This window comes from Conger conger, chromosome 14 (assembly GCF_963514075.1).
Source record: "Conger conger chromosome 14, fConCon1.1, whole genome shotgun sequence".
Taxonomy (NCBI): Eukaryota; Metazoa; Chordata; class Actinopteri; order Anguilliformes; family Congridae; genus Conger; species Conger conger.
Window position 1 is genome coordinate 27,703,095 of NC_083773.1, and position 19,381 is coordinate 27,722,475.

Here is a 19,381-nt window from a genome sequence, read left to right on the forward strand (position 1 = left end):
AGAGATAACATTCGGAGTGATGTTGCAAATTACTGTATATAGTGAAAATATTGCCATTGAGCATTGCTAAATACATATATTATGTGTTTCCCTTTCCTCTATTTTTGCATCCACAAATATTTCAAGCCAAGTAGCTAAAGAAACTTTTGATCTGTTGGTTTGCCTCTCACAATAGATGTCATGACTGAGTGTGGTAAATTTACAGTAAACTGTAAATGAATGAGTGTTTTACTATATTGGAAACCCAGAATAACTATTTTGTGGAAAATGTTTGGAAATATGTTCTTGTCTGCGATTATGTTGTTGCGTATTTCTCTTAGCCTGATGCTGTTGTTGACAATGACCATCCCAACTATTGTATCCTCCTGTTGAGGCATAAACATTATTCCCCTTCCCCCTGTGTGACTGTGTGAGGTAACCGCTGGGTCCTGTAGTGAGTCAAAGACAAATGTGCTCTGATACATCTGCTTTTTCTGGAGACTTCTCAAATCACAGTACTGCTGCTGTAATACTGTGATTTATATATATCTGTGTATATATCAATTGAACTCCTTCAGTCAGAATGCTGTAAATACTGTATAGTACATGTTGGTTTGCCTGAAAATCCTCACTATTGAAGCCACTGTGGATCTAGGCAAGTTTGGTTGAACCCCCAACCTGCTTCCCTCAGGGACAGACCATGATTTACCACATGATCAATGACTGTGGCTCTGATTTCATCAGACACAACTGTTCTTGCTCTTCCACGATGTCTTCTTCCTCTACCTCTGGCTGCATCCATTTTCCCCACCAAGGCTAAAGAATGCAAATGCCAATCCAAAGGTGGCCCCTTTTGCATATGTGGTAACGGGGCACAAACAACAAACACCTGGGTAGGTTGTTCACTGAAATGACAGCCAGGTGTTTCAGCAGTACATATACAGCAGTAATAGTGGAAAAATCTCTTCAGTGACAACTACATCTATATTTACCCTATATACATGCACATTTCAATGCAAGTATGATCACTTTTGTATAGATGGTAACAAGGCTGCAAACAAAAAAAATTGAATAAACTGAATAAACTTTGCTCAAATCAGAATGATCTGTCTTACATATTTCAAGCATATAGTTTCATTTATCTGCCAAAATGCAGCATATTTCCTTCAACAATGATCAGAATTTTATTGGGTTTTGAACTGAAAGTTAACTGTTTTGAACAGAGTATCTAAATGTCTGCAAAATTTGCTGTATTTGTACAAACTTTTGCTGGTAGTGAACACTGACTGAGAGAGGTATTCATGAATTTTGGAAGAAGTGGTGATTGAATGTCTTTAGTATGAAAGCAATGCAAAAATATCCACAGTTTAGTTCACATAGTCTAATGATATGGTGAATGTGTTAAGTGTTTTGAAAAAGTGAACATGGTATTGAGGCAAGTGTGAAAACAATTGTAAAAAACTGTAAGCAATATTTATCAATCTTGAATACACAAAGTTTTGAAAGCAAGTCATAAAATGTGAAACTAGAGACAGAAAAAAATGTGACAGTGTGTTAAACATGTCTAAAGTCAACTTTTGGGGCGAATGGAATTTGTAAACGTTCCATATACCTGTTAGTCAACCCAAACAGAACCGGCTGTGAAATTCTGTCCCTGCAGCCCCGGTCCCTGGCTCGCTCAGTGTTTGTGTTTGAGATGCCTGTGCCACCAACCACCATGTAACCGAAGTGAGGGGAACTTACATTAAACCAAAGGTAAAAACTGCCCTAAGAGGCCATTATTTAGGCCAATTGTGAGGTTGCAAAGACCAGTCCCTCCCTCCCATCTTTTTAACGCGGCTATATTTCTGCACTGCGAGGTCAGTATGACTGTGCTCTGTTCCACAGCTTAGCTCATAATTTATTATGCCATGATTGGATTTAAACAGCGTGGTCCTATTGACCTTTTGTTGTGGACCCAATGTATAAACTCAGCCTCTATGGATGGTTGCCAAAGCAGCTGCACACCCAGCACAGAGGAAAATGGAATCGCTCAGCAAATGGGATGTTTCTGCAGTTCTTAAAGCTCTCCGAGCCCTAACAAGATCTGTATATAAGGGAGTGATTTTGGCTGAAATTCCATAATATATAATAGTGTAATATAGCCAGCGGGACAGTAAAATCTGAACTAATGTGTGTTTATAAAAGAATGTAGGACCACTGTGGGAAAATGTTGTGGTTTTCCCCAATCAAATGCACAGTTTGATGTATATTTGAGCTTAAGAGCTCACATATGGGTGGAAGCTAAGCCTGGACAGAGCCCATAGAGGACATGGGACAGCTAATGCTGCGGCTCCATTCCAAATGTGCCTGAGACTCACTGTGGGAAAGGAAGTGTGCCCACGGGGAAGGCAGGCAGCAATAAAAGCAGGATGCTCCCTGCAAAGATGGATATCACCAGCTGTCTGTGCGCATGTGTGTGTCTGCGTGTGTGTGTGGATGTGTGGGTGTGCATGTGTGCGGTTGTGTGTGTGTGTCTGTATGTGTGTGTGTTTGCGTGTGGGTGTGTGTGTGCGTGCATGTTTTTGTGTGTGTGTGTGCTCATACAGTATGCGTGTGTGTACATGAGGGTATGCATGGTGTGTGTGTGTGTGTGTGTGTGTGTGTATGTGTGTGTGCATCTATGGGTGGGTGTGTGTGTGTTTGTGTGTGCGACTGTATAGGCATGTGCATGACTATGTATGAACCAGCATATGTATTACTGTATATGCATGTACCTATGACAGTTATGTGTTAGGATCTGTATTGTGATTGTGATCTGTGAATGATTATGCGTGTGTGTGCATGTCTGGGGATCTGTATGCATGTCTATTGTGTGTGTTAATGTGAGGCGTGCAGCATTTGAGATTTTATCTACAATGACTTGTGACTTATTGAAACCCTTGATAATGAGCAAAAAAGGCTGTATAAAATACATACAACACAAGTCATGAGCTATATTGTATACTCAAAAAATGTGAAATCTATATTTTTTCACACTAATACAATTTCTCAGAGAAAAGATTATCCAACACATTATCTATCAAAAAGACAGATGTCAATCTGTCAATATAGGCACCTCATTCTCTCAGAAGCATAAAACCACCCGCTGGTTTTCTGTAGGTGAACATATGGGGGGGATTTTTCACCATTCCTTCATATACAATCTTCCAAGAGCCTTCATCCTTCAAATCCTTCTGAAGCAATTCTAGTTAAGCAACTTGCTCAAGGGTGAACTAGCAGTGGACCACCTGGGAATTGAACATAGCACAAAGTTGCAAGCCCTTTTCCCACTATTTTGCTGCTCCAACTAGCATAGTATGCTAGGAAGAATGGAGAACGTAAGCCAAGTATTTTTGAGTCATTCACTCATTGTCTCCAAAAAGATGGATGGAGGGATTTAATCTGGACTGCATCGATGCCGAATATGGCTGGCAGCCCTGCAGGGTGGAAAAGACCCCTCATTGGGAGGGAAGGTCTTGTCCGGGATGATCATATCTCGTCACTCACCAGAAAGTCTCCATAGGTCATCCAGCAGAATTAAAGTGCACCTGAAGTGACTTCGTCTGAATCATGTCTTTGCGAGCCCAGGTTGCGAACTGCGGCACAATAAGAAGCAGCAGCTGACATTACATGACGTTTCAGAGGAGAGTGTGTGCTTGTCTGGGCTTTCCCGGAATGATAGCTGCGATTGCAGCACAGAGGATGCAGGAGAATATGATTAAGCCTTTCAAACTCTGCGAACATTTTAAAAGGCTTAAAAACTTGATCACTTACACAACGCTTGACAAGTGCATTACTGAAAGTACTTCACCAATTATAATTGTGAAATTAAAAACACTCACTCCAGTCACTTGCAGTTCATTGTTAGTCAAACTTAAGGACAAAATTTTGATTGGTTCCAGGCCACAGAGTGGGATAAAAGCCAGCAGATGTGTGCATTCCCCCGGTTTAGCAGCCGAGCTAGCCGATAGCCAATGGTGACGGAAAGGCAGAAAGGCAATGCCTTTCCAGGAAAAGAGGCCAGTTTAGCAATGTTTCTGTGATCACAAAAAGAGCCAGCGTTGAGAGATGAGCTCAAGACGCCTTTTGAGCTCACTGCCAAACACGGCGGACAGCTCCCCCAGAAAGACCTTCCTCCTCCAGCCTTGCAGCTGTCTACACAGGTTCTTCCCCCCTCATTGTTTTTCAGCAAAACCTCACCTGCCGCTTCCTTCAACCCCCCTCTAGTTTGACAACCAACAAACCAACACCAAGCCGGGGGTCCTGCTCGCAACTAGGCCAATCACAGCTTCTGCCTGTTTTCACAGAGACAATTAGAGAGCGCCGGCTACGCTGATATCGCCTGAGGAATGCAAAGCATGCACCAACAGCGCATACGCCCCCCTCCCCCATCCGCTCCACTCCGTGACCCCCCCCCCTCCTCCTCCCCCAGCCTCGGGATCACAGGCTTCACAAATGACTCCCAGCTGTGGGGATCTGAGCTGCGGGCTCGGGCTAAATGTTCCGCTTTACAGATTCTGGAATCCCAATTAAAAAACAGGCTAATAAAATCTGGAACCACCACGGCGTGAAGCAGCGTAGGCTGAGCGGCACGGGTTCCAGGGATAGGCGGGAAAGCGGGAATAAGCACTTGGCAGTGGTGTTTCGCGGTCCACGTCGGTTGCTCCAACAGTTAAATAACTATTTCAAGACACCTGCAGGTTATAGGAATAGGTCTGCCAGTCTATTCACATTTGTGCTGTGCAAAATTAGAATACATCCATAAGGTAACAAACAGATGATTCCGCTATATTCTTCAATCAGGCATCCTAAAGGGACACTATTTAAACATTACTTTTCTGCAGTCGCTCCCACTAATGCATAACACAGCTGAGTGGACATTCCTATTTCACCAGAGTGGATTGAGTCTGCTCTCACTATTGAGACTAACATCCTGACAATCTAAACAATGTAAAACAGTGACCACCTATTATTAAAACATCTATACACATTCATGGTCAAATGTGAAATATATTTAATGAATGCAAACATATGAAATGAAAAATTATATGAAAAAGATAATATAAATACTTTGAATATATTATATAGATGATATATTATATATTGTTATTGTTACAGTTTTTTACAATCGTTTTCACACTTGTCTCAATACCATGTCCACTTTTTCAAACACTTAACACATTCACCATATCATTAGACTATGTGAACTAAACTGTGCATTGCTTTCATACTAAAGGCATTCAATCACTACTTCTTCCAAAATTCATGAATACCTCTCTCAGTCAGTGTTCACTACCAGGAAAGGTTTGTACAAATACAGCAAATTTTGCAGACATTTAGATACTCTGTTCAAAACTGTCTAAAACTGTCTAACTTTCCGTTCAAAACCCAATAAAATTCTGATCATTGTGGAAGGAAATATGCTGCATTTTGGCAGAAAAATTAAACTATATGCTTGAAATACGTAAGACAGATCATTCTGATTTGAGCAGAAAGTTTATTCAGTTCATTCATTTTTTTTGTTTGCAGCCTTGTTACCATCTATACAAAAGTGATCATACTTGCATTGAAATGTGCATGTATATAGGGTAAATATAGATGTAGTTGTCACTGAAGACATTTTCCTGCGATTACTGCTGTATATGTATTGTTGAAACACCTGGCTGTCATTTCAGTGAACAACCTACCCAGGTGTTTGTTGTTTGTGCCCCGTTACCACATATACAAAAGCGGCCACCTTTGGATGGGCATTTGCATTCTTTAGCCTTGGTGGGGAAAATGGATGCAGCCAGAGGTAGAGGAAGAAGATGTCCCGGAAGAGCAAGAACAGTTGTGTCTGATGAAATCAGAGCCACAGTCATTGATCATGTGGTAAATCATGGTCTGTCCCTGAAGCAGGTTGAGGGTTCAACCAAACTTGCCTAGATCCACAGTGGCTTCAATAGTGAGGATTTTCAGGCAAACCAACATGTACTATACAGTTTTTTCAGCATTCTGACTGAAGGAGTTCAATTGATGTGTATATTACAGCAGGACTGTGATTTGAGAAGTCTCCAGAAAAAGCAGATGTATCAGAGCACATTTGTCTTTGACGCACTACAGGACCCAGCGGTTACCTCACACAGTCACACAGGGGGAAGGGGAATAATGTTTATGCCTCAACAGGAGGATACAATAGTTGGGATGGTCATTGTCAACAACAGCATCAGGCTAAGAGAAATACGCAACAACATAATCGCAGACAAGAACATATTTCCAAACATTGACAGTGTAAGCACTACAACCATTTCAAGAGTGCTACAGAAACATCAGATCAGGATGAAACAGTTGTACAATGTCCCCTTTGACAGGAACTCTGAGGGGGTCAAGGAACTCAGGTACCAATATGAAGTTTATGAAGGTATATGTGAAGGTTTAGGACCACCACCCACATGAACAGTTGTCACTTCTAGATGCAATGGCTGCTGGGTGTATGGACATAACAGTGGAACACATCCAGGGCTGGATAAGGCACGCAGAAAGATGTTTTCCTCGGTGTATAGCAAGAGATAACATTCGGAGTGATGTCGATGAAAATCTATGGCCAAATGCAGAGGACAGGATGGATGGGCCAGGCCAACAGTAGACTTCTGATACTGATAGGCAGACAATATATGTGCAAATTACTGTATATAGTGAAAATATTGCTTTTTGATATGTATTTGTTATTGATTGTAATGTATTTTGAGTAATTTATTGTATTGTATTTTTCTTTTCTGAATTACAATATATTGCACTGTGAGAACAAACGTCAAAATACTGTAAACCCTGTAAGTACTGTTGCTTTTGTGTTTTGTTTCTTTATCATATATTGTTTTACATTACACAGTAAAAATGGTTATTCTGGGTTTCCAATATAGTAAAACATTCATTCATTTACAGTTTACTGTAAATTTACTACACTCAGTCATGACATCTATTGTGAGAGGCAAACCAACGGATCAAAAGTTTCTTTAGCTGCTTGGCTTGAAATATTTGTGGATGCGAAAATAGAGGAAAGGGAAACACATAATATATGTATTTAGCAATGCTCCAAGTTGTTTGTGTTTTGTAGTTTATTGAACATTGAGTGACAAAGTGGTCTTATGGGAGAAAGCATATGCTATAGTTATGGCAGCATGAGTCACTTTTGGGTGAAATATTAAGTGTTTTGGTGGTTGAAGTGCATTTTGCACCAAAGGTTAACTGATGTGCTCAGGTGTGTGTTTCAAAAGCACATAGTGTGAAGAGTTTTGAAAAAGTGGACATAGTATTGAGACAAGTGTGAAAACGATTGCAAAAAACAGCAATATGTTGTTTCATTTCCTGTAAAAAAAAAAAATCCACAAATCTGGAGAATACAATTCATACGATGTTGAATTTCACAATGTATTTCCCAAAGCTGTACGTCACAATAGTTTGTAAAAAGCGCTATACAAATAAAATTGAATTGAATAGTTTGTTTATGTACCTTATATTGTTTCCGCGTGTTGCCCATTTCTATGTGAGAACAACACCTCTGTCGAATAAAAGGCTCTCAGTTGGAGAAGCCCAAAATTCCGATTTAGACCGGACTCAATTACAGGGCAACATCTGACGAACAAACAAACATACCTACTGCAATAATCTCCCTGGGAGGGAAGTGAAGGGTGCGCGGCGAAAAAAAGAAGCGTGAGCAAAAGGGTGTGCGGTTATGGGCCGGAAGTCCTGGAAGAGCAAGAACAGTTGTGTCTGATGAAATCAGAGCCACAGTCATTGATCATGTGGTAAATCATGGTCTGTCCCTGAAGCAGGTTGAGGGTTCAACCAAACTTGCCTAGATCCACAGTGGCTTCAATAGTGAGGATTTTCAGGCAAACCAACATGTACTATACAGTTTTTTCAGCATTCTGACTGAAGGAGTTCAATTGATGTGTATATTACAGCAGGACTGTGATTTGAGAAGTCTCCAGAAAAAGCAGATGTATCAGAGCACATTTGTCTTTGACTCACTACAGGACCCAGCGGTTACCTCACACAGTCACACAGGGGGAAGGGGAATAATGTTTATGCCTCAACAGGAGGATACAATAGTTGGGATGGTCATTGTCAACAACAGCATCAGGCTGTTGTTTTTTTTCAGGCTTTTTTTTTAAAGCACATTGATTGTAATGTATTTTGAGTCATTTATTGTATTGTATTTTTCTTTTCTGAATTACAATATATTGCACTGTGAGAACAAACGTCAAAATACTGTAAACCCTGTAAGTACTGTTGCTTTTGTGTTTTGTTTCTTTATCATATATTGTTTTACATTACACAGTAAAAATGGTTATTCTGGGTTTCCAATATAGTAAAACATTCATTCATTTACAGTTTACTGTAAATTTACTACACTCAGTCATGACATCTATTGTGAGAGGCAAACCAACGGATCAAAAGTTTCTTTAGCTGCTTGGCTTGAAATATTTGTGGATGCAAAAATAGAGGAAAGGGAAACACATAATATATGTATTTAGCAATGCTCCAAGTTGTTTGTGTTTTGTAGTTTATTGAACATTGAGTGACAAAGTGGTCTTATGGGAGAAAGCATATGCTATAGTTATGGCAGCATGAGTCACTTTTGGGTGAAATATTAAGTGTTTTGGTGGCTGAAGTGCATTTTGCACCAAAGGTTAACTGATGTGCTCAGGTGTGTGTTTCAAAAGCACATAGTGTGAAGAGTTTTGAAAAAGTGGACATAGTATTGAGACAAGTGTGAAAACGATTGCAAAAAACTGCAATATGTTGTTTCATTTCCTGTAAAAAAAAAAAAATCCACAAATCTGGAGAATACAATTCATACGATGTTGAATTTCACAATGTATTTCCCAAAGCTGTACGTCACAATAGTTTGTAAAAAGCGCTATACAAATAAAATTGAATTGAATAGTTTGTTTATGTACCTTAAATTGTTTCCGCGTGTTGCCCATTTCTATGTGAGAACAACACCTCTGTCGAATAAAAGGCTCTCAGTTGGAGAAGCCCAAAATTCCGATTTAGACCGGACTCAATTACAGGGCAACATCTGAAGAACAAACAAACATACCTACTGCAATAATCTCCCTGGGAGGGAAGTGAAGGTTGCGCGGCTAAAAAAAGAAGCGTGAGCAAAAGAGTGTGCGGTTATGGGCCGGGAAGAGGGGTCGCTTTAGGTTAGAGACATAAACATAGGTTGTGTTCGGATGTAAGGCAGCAAGCGGAAATGCAGGAGGGTAAATAAAGACATTTTATACGGTAAACGTCTCGGTGCTGCGGCACACATTGCTCTCATCCTCCTTTTAAACATTTCGCGTATTCCTTAACTTTTCCAACCCCTAGAGGAAAAAAGACGATTGCCTTCAAATGTTGTAACTAAAACGTAAGATGCAGCCTATTTTCTAATAGTCTTAATACGTTAATCATCTGCTTATATTAAAGACAAAATGTGCAGATAAGCCTACTACATATCCATTAAAAACAACAATTACACTAAAATAATTATTTCAAATATTTAACAACTTACTGCTTATAAAACATATTAATTAAAACGTTGCATTTTAATTTCAAAAGCGAATGTGTAGTTATAGTTCCAAGCATAAGTTTCGGGTTTCATTCTTAGCATACATTGACGCATTTGAATCTTTCATGGGGGACACCTCGAAAGCCCGCTTCTCGGCGGTTCACTTGAGGGCAGATAAACTGCTGCAGCAGCCTGAGCGCGAGATTATTTTTACACACGCGCAAGGAAACCAATAGGGATTGATTTCCATATGAACTCCGTAAATGCATCATAGTCTCAAATGATTTTTTTTATTTTTCACTCAGCGTTACGCGCGAGGACCATGTACAGTTATAGCTTGACGTATTTGGTTCACGACGTTTTGGTGGAATCGAGCATTCGGAAGTTGTCTTTTTCAGCATCTACAACAAGAGAAACACGCTAATTATATGAAATGGTCAAGAAAGCATAAAATGTAAAATAGTGAACATACAGAACCGAGATTCTCCAAAACCATTTCTCTTGGCCATAGGTCCAATAGACAGTCAGAGTGCATTTGACTCCATTGCTAATGAGGGACAGCCAATCTTTCCTCTCCATTTTGATCTCTTGGAATTTATTTATATTCAAAATGGAATGATGAAAACAGGGTGCAGTTCAAACTGTGATGCATTCGTAAGCTAGCCTTGTAACCAAATGGGTCTACTTAGATCCCAAAGGCCACAAATTGCTCTCATATTCATCTTAATGAACCAGTTTTAATAATAATAATAATTATTATTATTGCATTTCAAATCATTTTGAATTATTTTTTCATATTTTTCTTTGCGCAATAGTGTACCCATAATGTGTCAGTAATTAGGATATTTATGTCTGGTCTGTAGTGAATCACATTCTATCACGTGCTGCTGTACACAAATGAAGGACTGTGTGTCCTAGACACCCTTCTGCCCATCCCCCGCTCTCCCCACACCATAACCCACTGTAAGCACATTCCCTACAATATGGAGCACAAAAGCACAGGCAGTGTGTGGGCACTGACCTGCCTGTGATGTGGGCTTGAGTCACCCGGCAGTGTGTTTTGTGGTCTGGACCCTGATGTCTGTCTGTTGCCCAACACACCCACTCTGTCCCTCTGTCTCGCTCTTTCTCCTCGCTTCTTATCCCTGCCTGTTGTTGCCTAGTCCACCTCCAGAAAACCGGCCTCTCTGTCTCTCACCAAACCCTCCCCCATCAAACCGCCCACCCCCCACTCAGCCTCAACCCCCAAAACTCTCATTTTGACCTTGAACCCCACAACCTCCTGTCTTGGAATCTATGCAGCCTTGTGCCTCCCTTGCTGTGAAGCAAAAGCTCTCCAGAAAGAAAATTAAGCAGGCAAACAAAACCCAGTTTGTATGTTTTAAATATACCCAACGAAGACCAAACATCGGATTTGAGTCACAAAACAAAGTTTTTTTATCCTCCTATTAATTTTATTAGGTTAAGAAATTATGTCAGACCAAAAAATATATTTTCTATACTTTTGTGCTTTAGAAAGCTGCAGTAAATATAACGGTGAAATTGTGCCTTTTGAATATGAAACCTACCTACGTTCTTAAACCTTTAAGCTGGAGCCCTAATTACAGGGAGGATTGGAAAGGTTGAGGAGGCAAATGGACAATGTTTTAATCAGAGCCGTTCCCATCTCAGTTTCCTATAGTGTCTGAGGAAATAATGGAGAGTTTGCTCTGAACTCAGGGGCGGCTCTTCAAAGCAAGCCTGTGGCCAGTATAAGCTGTCATTAAAGAGTCTAAGGCAGCAGAGTTTCACAAATGCGTCACCGAGGCGTCCTACTCCAGCAGCGTGTTAATAAAAGCTTTATGGGACGCCTTTGCCACATCACAACACCTCCCTCCATCAGGAACCGGAACAGCTGTGCCGTGGCACCGGCAGCCATTTGTACACTTTTTACTGGACTAGGGAACCCAGCGGAAGAGCAGTAGAGTGGAAGAGGAAGTCACAAGTTTTTTATTGATCGAACCATTACTAAACAACACACTGCCAGAGGATTACATTCACAACCACACCATTACTAAACAACACACTGCCAGAGGATTACATTCACAACCACACCATTACTATATTGCACATACAGTGCATACACATACACACCTACAAAAAAACAAATGAAACTAAATGACATTTGAAAAGCACATTTTAAAATATTTTTGCTGTTTAGCGGTGAGATTATAAAATGTTTAATGTAGTTTAACATGTTTCATATTTAAACATGACTTCAGAAATGTACATTTATGTAGTAAAGTAGTTTGCTATCACAACAATTACATTTACACTGACATTCATACTTTGTATCAGAATAGTAGGACATAATCTCAAAGCCCCTGATGACAATTGGCTTTAGCACTCAAAACATTTTGGAATGATATTCAAAAAGAAAGATTGTGTTTATGTTACAACATTTTGGCATGGGATTCAAAAATAATTTGCATAAACATTGTCATGAAACAAATATTCAATATATTCAGACAAATCATTACAAAAAAGCACAACCATTCGCTACATCAGGAATGCATTTTGATAATATGTTCTTAAAGGGATAGAATTTGTGTCCTTCTCTTGCCTTAGATATTTAAATGGGAGGAGCCAACATTTTCTCCAATTAATAGGACTGATATATTTGGAGGCTCTTTGAAAAAATATTCTGATTTAAGATTTATCCGGTGAACCTATTATCAAAATCTTGAATCTATGAAATCTATGTATGTAACAGGAAGTCAGAAGTCTCCTCCTCAACAAACAGAAAATGCCTATAATCCCTTCCTTTCACTGCGCTGAATCTGAGTTCATTCCTTCAAGTGCAGAACTAATGCCGGTAGTGTATTGAAAGAAGCACAAAAGGACAGAAGATTACCCCAACATACACGCACGCACACACACACACACACACACACACACACGCACGCACACACACACACACACACACACACACAGGAGCTAATCAGTGTGGATTTACAAGTCCCGGACGCAAGGGACTGAGGGGCTGGGTTGCTTAGCGACAGCCCTGTTGATGTCCAAACAATGTTACCGTCAAGTGATTCACTGACAGACTGGGTTTCATCCAGCACTGTGCAACAATGTCACTTCTGTCCCAGACGGCAGTCGATTTTGTACTCTGCGGCTGTCAAACAGACACCAGTTACATCTCGGCCTCGTGCACAGCTGATTGCTATTAGCCTGGAAATGACAAACTTCATAAATAAATAAATAAGGTTTTTTCTTTTTTGTTTAATGCTTTTGGTGTTTTATCTTGTTTTTGTGAATTAATTCGAAACTCCAGTATTTGACTATATATATATATATATATATATATATATATATATATATATATATATATATATATATATATATATATATATATATATATATATATAATTTATGTTTCAATATTATGCGCTTTCGTGCGTAACGAGAGCTTGAGGTCTAAGCAAAGTAACGAATGACTCAACAGGCAGGCTAATGGCGATATATAGAAATGTTATAGCTCGCGTTGTATGCCAAAATGACAGAATAAAGGTGTACGACGCTAAGGAAGGGATGATGACGGATGGAACAATGACTACTTTCAGCAGAGCTTCTATATAAAACCAAAATATATAATATATAATATGTTATGAAACAGAAACTTGTCACTGAAACCCTGTACAAAACAACTCACCCTCCAGCAGGGGGAGTTTGTATTACAACGTCCCATCTGAAGTGAATTAAATACCCTTGATGCAGACAGTCTTAACAAATGCTTAAAAAGCATGCTTAATTGCGGTAAGGGTCATTTCAGGGCATTGAATGAGTTATTTAAAAACACAAGTGCTGAAAGTGTATAGGGAATTTGACTGAGACTAAAGAGGCTATAGCGTTTGGTTAATTCAAAAAGTAATGGGAAAGCAACATGGATATTTGGAGTATAGTAAAACGACCAGAAACATTCCTGATGTTTAGCATTATCAATAATTTATCAGATCTCCATCAATGACAAAAACGCTTCTGGTGCATTTTTTAAATTACGGAATATTTTACAATTACTACCTATAAAATACCAGACAACGTCAAAGTATGTTTTTTTTCAGATTGTGGAGTTATTTACTGAGTTTAAAGACACTGAAGCGTCTCTCACTGAGGCGCTAGGACCCAGCTGATTTGAAGCGCGCACCGCGGCAGCAGTAGTGGCGGCGGCGGGACTCCAATCGCTCCCCCAGATTCCTAGCTCAACTTCCAGAGCTGACGTCAGCGGGCAGCCTTGGCAGTTCTCGCCGCTCCGGACATAACGCTGTAAAAATGCTGCTCTCCGTACCGCCAAGGACAGGAATCAACCCCTACAACGGCTATAACAGCAGAAACAGCAAAAAGGTAGAGTGATCATGCGATTAATACCTTTCCTTCGCTCTCGGTCGGCCAGCGGGGCTCACTCCCGCTCATGTCGCGACAGTAGCCTATTTTGTGCATGACTGTAAGCTGCAGTGTCCTTGAACGCGGAGCATACAAAAAAGCAACTTCGCTGCTCACAGCGAACAGTGCTGCTTACTATACTGCACCCACTCTGTGGTGTGCGTAAAAAGACCCGTGCTGTGGCATTTTTCTATCTCGTTGTCTTTTTCGTACGCTTTTTCAGTTCTGATGTAGAAGTGAATTCCCTTTAATAATTTTGTTACGATAAAAGGGATAAACATGCTATGGAAAAGCAAAGGAAATGGTGTAATAATATGATGGGGGGGAGGGGGTCTAAGACGAGAATGAATGTTGTTTCATGTAGGCTAATCGATCATTGGTCCTTGTTCATAATGGCACAGGTTAATATGTAGCTAGTGAAAAGAAGAAGAAAAAAAAGAAAATACATATTTCACAGGTTTGGAAATTGTGTAAGTTTGGCAAAGTTTTTAAAGTAGCCGAAGCCAAGAGGGTGAATTGCCCCACCCCTTAAATTTCTCACTACGATGACGGGACTGTGCGTCGCTTGCCAGAAATTATGAATCGGAAGAGAAACTGTTACCATTAAAAGAAGCGAAACATAATGGTAGTGTTATCATTTTGCATGCTGTCTGTTTCAATTTGGTAAAGTTTGATTTTGTATGCTGCCTATTGTGTACAAATTAATCTGTTGAAAAAGGCAAAACGTCAAAGTTTTATACTTACATAACTATAGGCTATGTGGATTTTGTCTGTCTTGCCTAAGTTCGATTGCATTTTGTGGTTAGTTTAATGTCGGTATCGGTCTGTTTCACGGGGAGACAAACGCCAATTCTCATTGCATAAAGGTTTTGAACTAGTAATCACTAATAACGATTTATTTCAATGTATATTCCTGTCGTAGGCTACATTATACACCTTTCAAGGGGACTGCGAGATAGCGTCTTGACCATTTCATAAGAATGATAGGCTACTTTCGCTCAGTCTCATGGAAATTGAAACGTGAAGGAACATCAGGGTTTTATTTATGTATTAGTTTAATATAGACTACATGAAACCAAGACACAGAAGTTTAGGAAGTAAAATAAAAGGCACTATTTCTTAGTTCGGTTATTTATAAAATAAGTAAACAAATGAAAGCCGTATTACATTTGAATTAGCCTAATGCAGTTAAATAGAATTGACAAGGAAATATGTAATAATTTATTGCATGCGTACAGAAGCAACGCGAGTTGGAAAAAATTAGTGGACATTTAGCCTCAGTTAGGCCTGTATTAATATGCACGTTCGCGCATGCGATAGGCCTAAAATCGAACGGAATTAGATCATCTAGGGTGGGTTGTTCGTACGTGTGTGAGAAATATAGCCCACATATTAGGGCTAGCCTATAAGATATTCCCTTTATTGAATGAACAGCCCGCTAGTAAAAAACGAGAGATGTTAAATATGACATTGATGACATTGATTGGTGTTCTTTAATTTTAAACTTTTCCGCCGTGTCCAAATATACGTATTGGGGAGAACAATTGCACTAACCCATAGCCTATAGCTACTCAAGGAGGCTGCTCCTTTGATTTTTTAAACGTTTAATTGTTGTTTATTCTACGTGAGTAGGCTAGGCTGGTTTACATTTGCTTATAGTCCCATATTGCATACATTTTAGACTTCCAGATAAAATAAGCCGTGTCTGATTCAGCAGTCATTGGTCATATTACAGTTATTGTCACTTCTTTAATCGTTATATTATCCTAAATAGCATTGTATAAAACAGTGGCATAATGACGTCGCGATTTAGGCTTGCTTCGATTGACGAGCGTAGGCCTATTAAATGCCATATTACAGCCCGAACTGGCACGGGATAAATGTGTCAAAAGTTAAGCATATTATTAAGGTCGGAGTCCTCCGCCACATGGTGGCCATTGTATGGGGATGAAAAGTTCAAGATGCCCTTGGACTATCCAACATGTCTTTTGCATTCACCTCTCGGCGCCGTTCCTTAGTGACACATAGATTGCATTTCCCCCCAAAATGTGTTTCCCTCATTTGTATAGAAAGGAGACGGTAGTGTTGTTGTGTGACAGAGACAGTGATGTATGACTATGGAGAATGTGACGGACAGGGAAGCAGAGGCTAATAAAAATAACACGTCGTCCTTGATGCCTTCCTTCCTGGAAGACGAGCAAGAACAGCAATCTCTCATCACACCTGTCCTGACTATTCTAAAATCACTAGAAATAAAAAAACGTACCATACAAAAATAACATTCCTGCTAATTGTCTTGCTTGCTTGAACTTTTTAACAGACCACATGCTCTTTTCAGCATTATACTAAAGGGTTATACTATAGCTATTATAATTATGATAATTATATGATACTGATGATGATGATAATAATAATAATAATAATAAGAAGAAGAAGCAGATGTAGGCTATTACATATACACAAGCATAACATCCATAAGTGGTGAAAACATTTCAGTCCTGACCACACACCTGCAAAGAAAGGTATATCTGTCCAATATTCATAATCACATTAATCTGTACTCAACATTAAAAGTTCCTGTTTCAAATGGTGATATATAGTGAATGCAACCTTGTGTGTATTCTAATTAATGTATCAACTCTAGTTAGTTAATCTAATCTGTTGAATATGGTTGAATGTGAGCTGAGTCCATTAATATGTGGTATACCTTAGCTAAAGGACACTGCTATTGATTACAGTACTTTTTAATGCTTTAAATGCATTTTTACAGTCAGCAAGAATAGTGCATGGCCATAGCTGGTTCTTACATATGTTCCCTGATTGGTAACCTGCTATTTATTCTGTATCTCTAGCAGTTTGTTACATATTTAATCCATTTGTAGGACTACAGGCAAATGTGATGAAAAGAAAATCTGTGGGCATGATTGAACTTGCTACATAACCTTCAGGTCTCAGATTGTACAGATAAGGAGCTTTGCAGTGTTGGTGCCCACATTGTTATGATGGCTGAGAGAGTTGCTGTACACGCGTTGGACATGCGTTAACTGTAGTATGCTTACATATTAGAACAGTTTCCAGTATTCATGGTTCAAAATGTATCATAACATATGATGATCCTTGGAAAAGTATATATATATAACAAAATTCCAGGACAAACTCTCTTAAGTCCCATGATGACCATTACATTTGTGATTGTGTTAGGAAGCCTGCAATATGAATTCTGAGGTTGTCACAGGTATTCTGTCAAACCCACCACGTTATTCTACATTCACATCAGCCCACAGTCTGTGTGTGTAAGCCTGACTTAACTGTACTTAGTTGTCTTATGTATGTTAGCAGGATGCTAACAAGCTCCCCATTAGCTTTCTTTGTCTTTCTAATGCACTGTGATTACACCTGGATACATTACCTAATGTCCAATGGAAAAAGCCCTCATTAGCATAGCAGCTATGGGTATTTTCTAAGACCTCCAAGACTTTAAAGGTACAATAGGTAATTTCAGAGGTCAAGAGAGGAATATCAGCCCTTCTCTGTAAATGTGCTGACTTTGAAACGCCATTGGCTGTGGCAATTAGAGCCAATTTTTAACCAATGAGCTTGAATTATTGTACAGTAATACAATGCTTTGGTAGAGAGTGTTGGGCCATCAACTGTATATTTTGAAACCTGAATTTAAGGACTATAAACACAGGCAGATGGTGAGTCAACATGTCAGAGAGCCTTTTTCAATGATAGGAAGGGATTTACAATGGTCTTGTAGCAATGTTTTAACAGAAAAATCTTACCGATTGTACCTTTAAGCAAACAATTTCTTTGAGCGACTCTTCTATGGGGACGCAGATGCACGCAGTCACATGCACACACACAGTGAATATTTAGCCCCAGTTTCAATATAACATAAAGTATTAATAACATTTTAATCAAGCTTGGTTTTGTTAAGCCTATTCTTAAGACATAGTATCTCTGCAATTAACTAACATTTCTAAGAGTTAATACTTTGCAGGGTTACACCATACACATTTTAAAGGAGAATTCTGGTCCAAGTTAAAAAAAATAGTGTAAACCATTCGTCCGCCCCTCTATTTCAGTCATTGGCCCAGTCTAGCAACACAATGGCTTCAAAAAATCAGCCTAATCTGAGGAGAGTACTCTGATCAACTGAGATTAGATCCACTCCAAGAGGAACGTATCAATGGTCACAAGAGAAGGATTGTGCTTCCTTTAAATGAATGAAAATACTTCTTTAACAGTTTCTTTTAATCTAGTCACAATGCAGAAACCGCCGATTGAAATGCTGGCGAGTTGCTTTTATTTACCATAATATTGGTGTCTAAGCGGTCAGAACGCTATCCACTGAAAGAAAAAGCAGCCTTTTCACAGCGGGGTTCATGTTTATCTGTTGGCTCTAATGAAAAGCTGTGGCTGGGAGAAAGCCTGGCTTGCATCATCAGGGGGGGGGGAGTGGGGTGGGGGATGGTCCGGCTCTAGGGTTGCAGGCCGCGGTTTGTGTGCGATTCAAGAGATCGGTCAGATCTGCCTTTTTCTACTTTCGCACAGCGAACAATCTGCTCTCTGAAGTCTGTTGACTCTGATTTCGAAAAATATTTGTACCCACTTGTCTGTACTGATGTCCAATGGAAAATGGCTTAAAATTGTCGCCCTGCTATTAAATATAATAATGTTGTACTTAAAGCAGTTTTTTCATTTGAGATTTAGACCATGTACCATTTCTCGGTTAGAGTAAATCTTGTATGCTGGACTTGTCATAGCATTCTCTGTGGTTTGAGACTCTATATGGCTCTTGTATCAAAAATTGCTTCTTAGTTTTGGGCAAATAACTGTATGATGTGTTCTATATATGGATTTATATCCACTTTTCTCTTTGTATAGCATGCTAAGGCATGTTCAAATCAGAATAGCAAATCAAGCTACTTGGAATGAGTCTTCATATTTGCTTGTGATTTATTGCGATGAAAACAAACATGTATTTTTACAGTTCCAAAATACATGATAGCCTCATAGTAGCATCTAACTGTAATCATGATAATGAAGATAGTCAGTGTTACACAAAGAGTGACTTTAGCATTGGTTTCACGTGGGGTCACAACCCAAAATGATTTATTTGATTGATTGTTTTGGTGCAGGAGACGTATGCACAATACATACATGCACCCATCCTCAGTTTGTGCTGTCTACAAAGGGCCAAAAGTTGGGAGACCGCAAATGAAACATCTTCGGTTTGAACCTATGGTCATCGCTTTCTACTGAAAACCAAAAATTCTTACTGTGGCATTGTGGGACATCACAACCATACAAAATTGTCTGTGTAACTGCTTGAATAAGAGTGGGACAGTGTCCCCTTGAAATTTGAGAGGCAGTGTTGTTTCCACAGTAACTGCGAGTGAGTTGTTGCTCATC

General features: G+C 39.5%; 1 protein-coding gene across 2 annotated transcripts in view; it reads left to right on the forward strand.

Moving 5' to 3' along the window:
- The first annotated feature begins 13,752 nt into the window (after positions 1-13,752).
- Positions 13,753-19,381, forward strand: part of LOC133109770 (RNA-binding motif, single-stranded-interacting protein 2-like) — a 55,536-nt gene continuing 49,907 nt past the window's right edge. Inside the window, exon 1 of one of the 2 annotated variants that reach the window (XM_061219348.1) lies at positions 13,753-13,924. In XM_061219348.1, coding sequence (XP_061075332.1) covers positions 13,853-13,924 — 72 coding nt within the window. In that variant the 5' untranslated portion in view covers positions 13,753-13,852. The remainder of the gene's footprint in view (positions 13,925-19,381) is intronic. The other variant, XM_061219347.1, reaches the window with a different exon arrangement.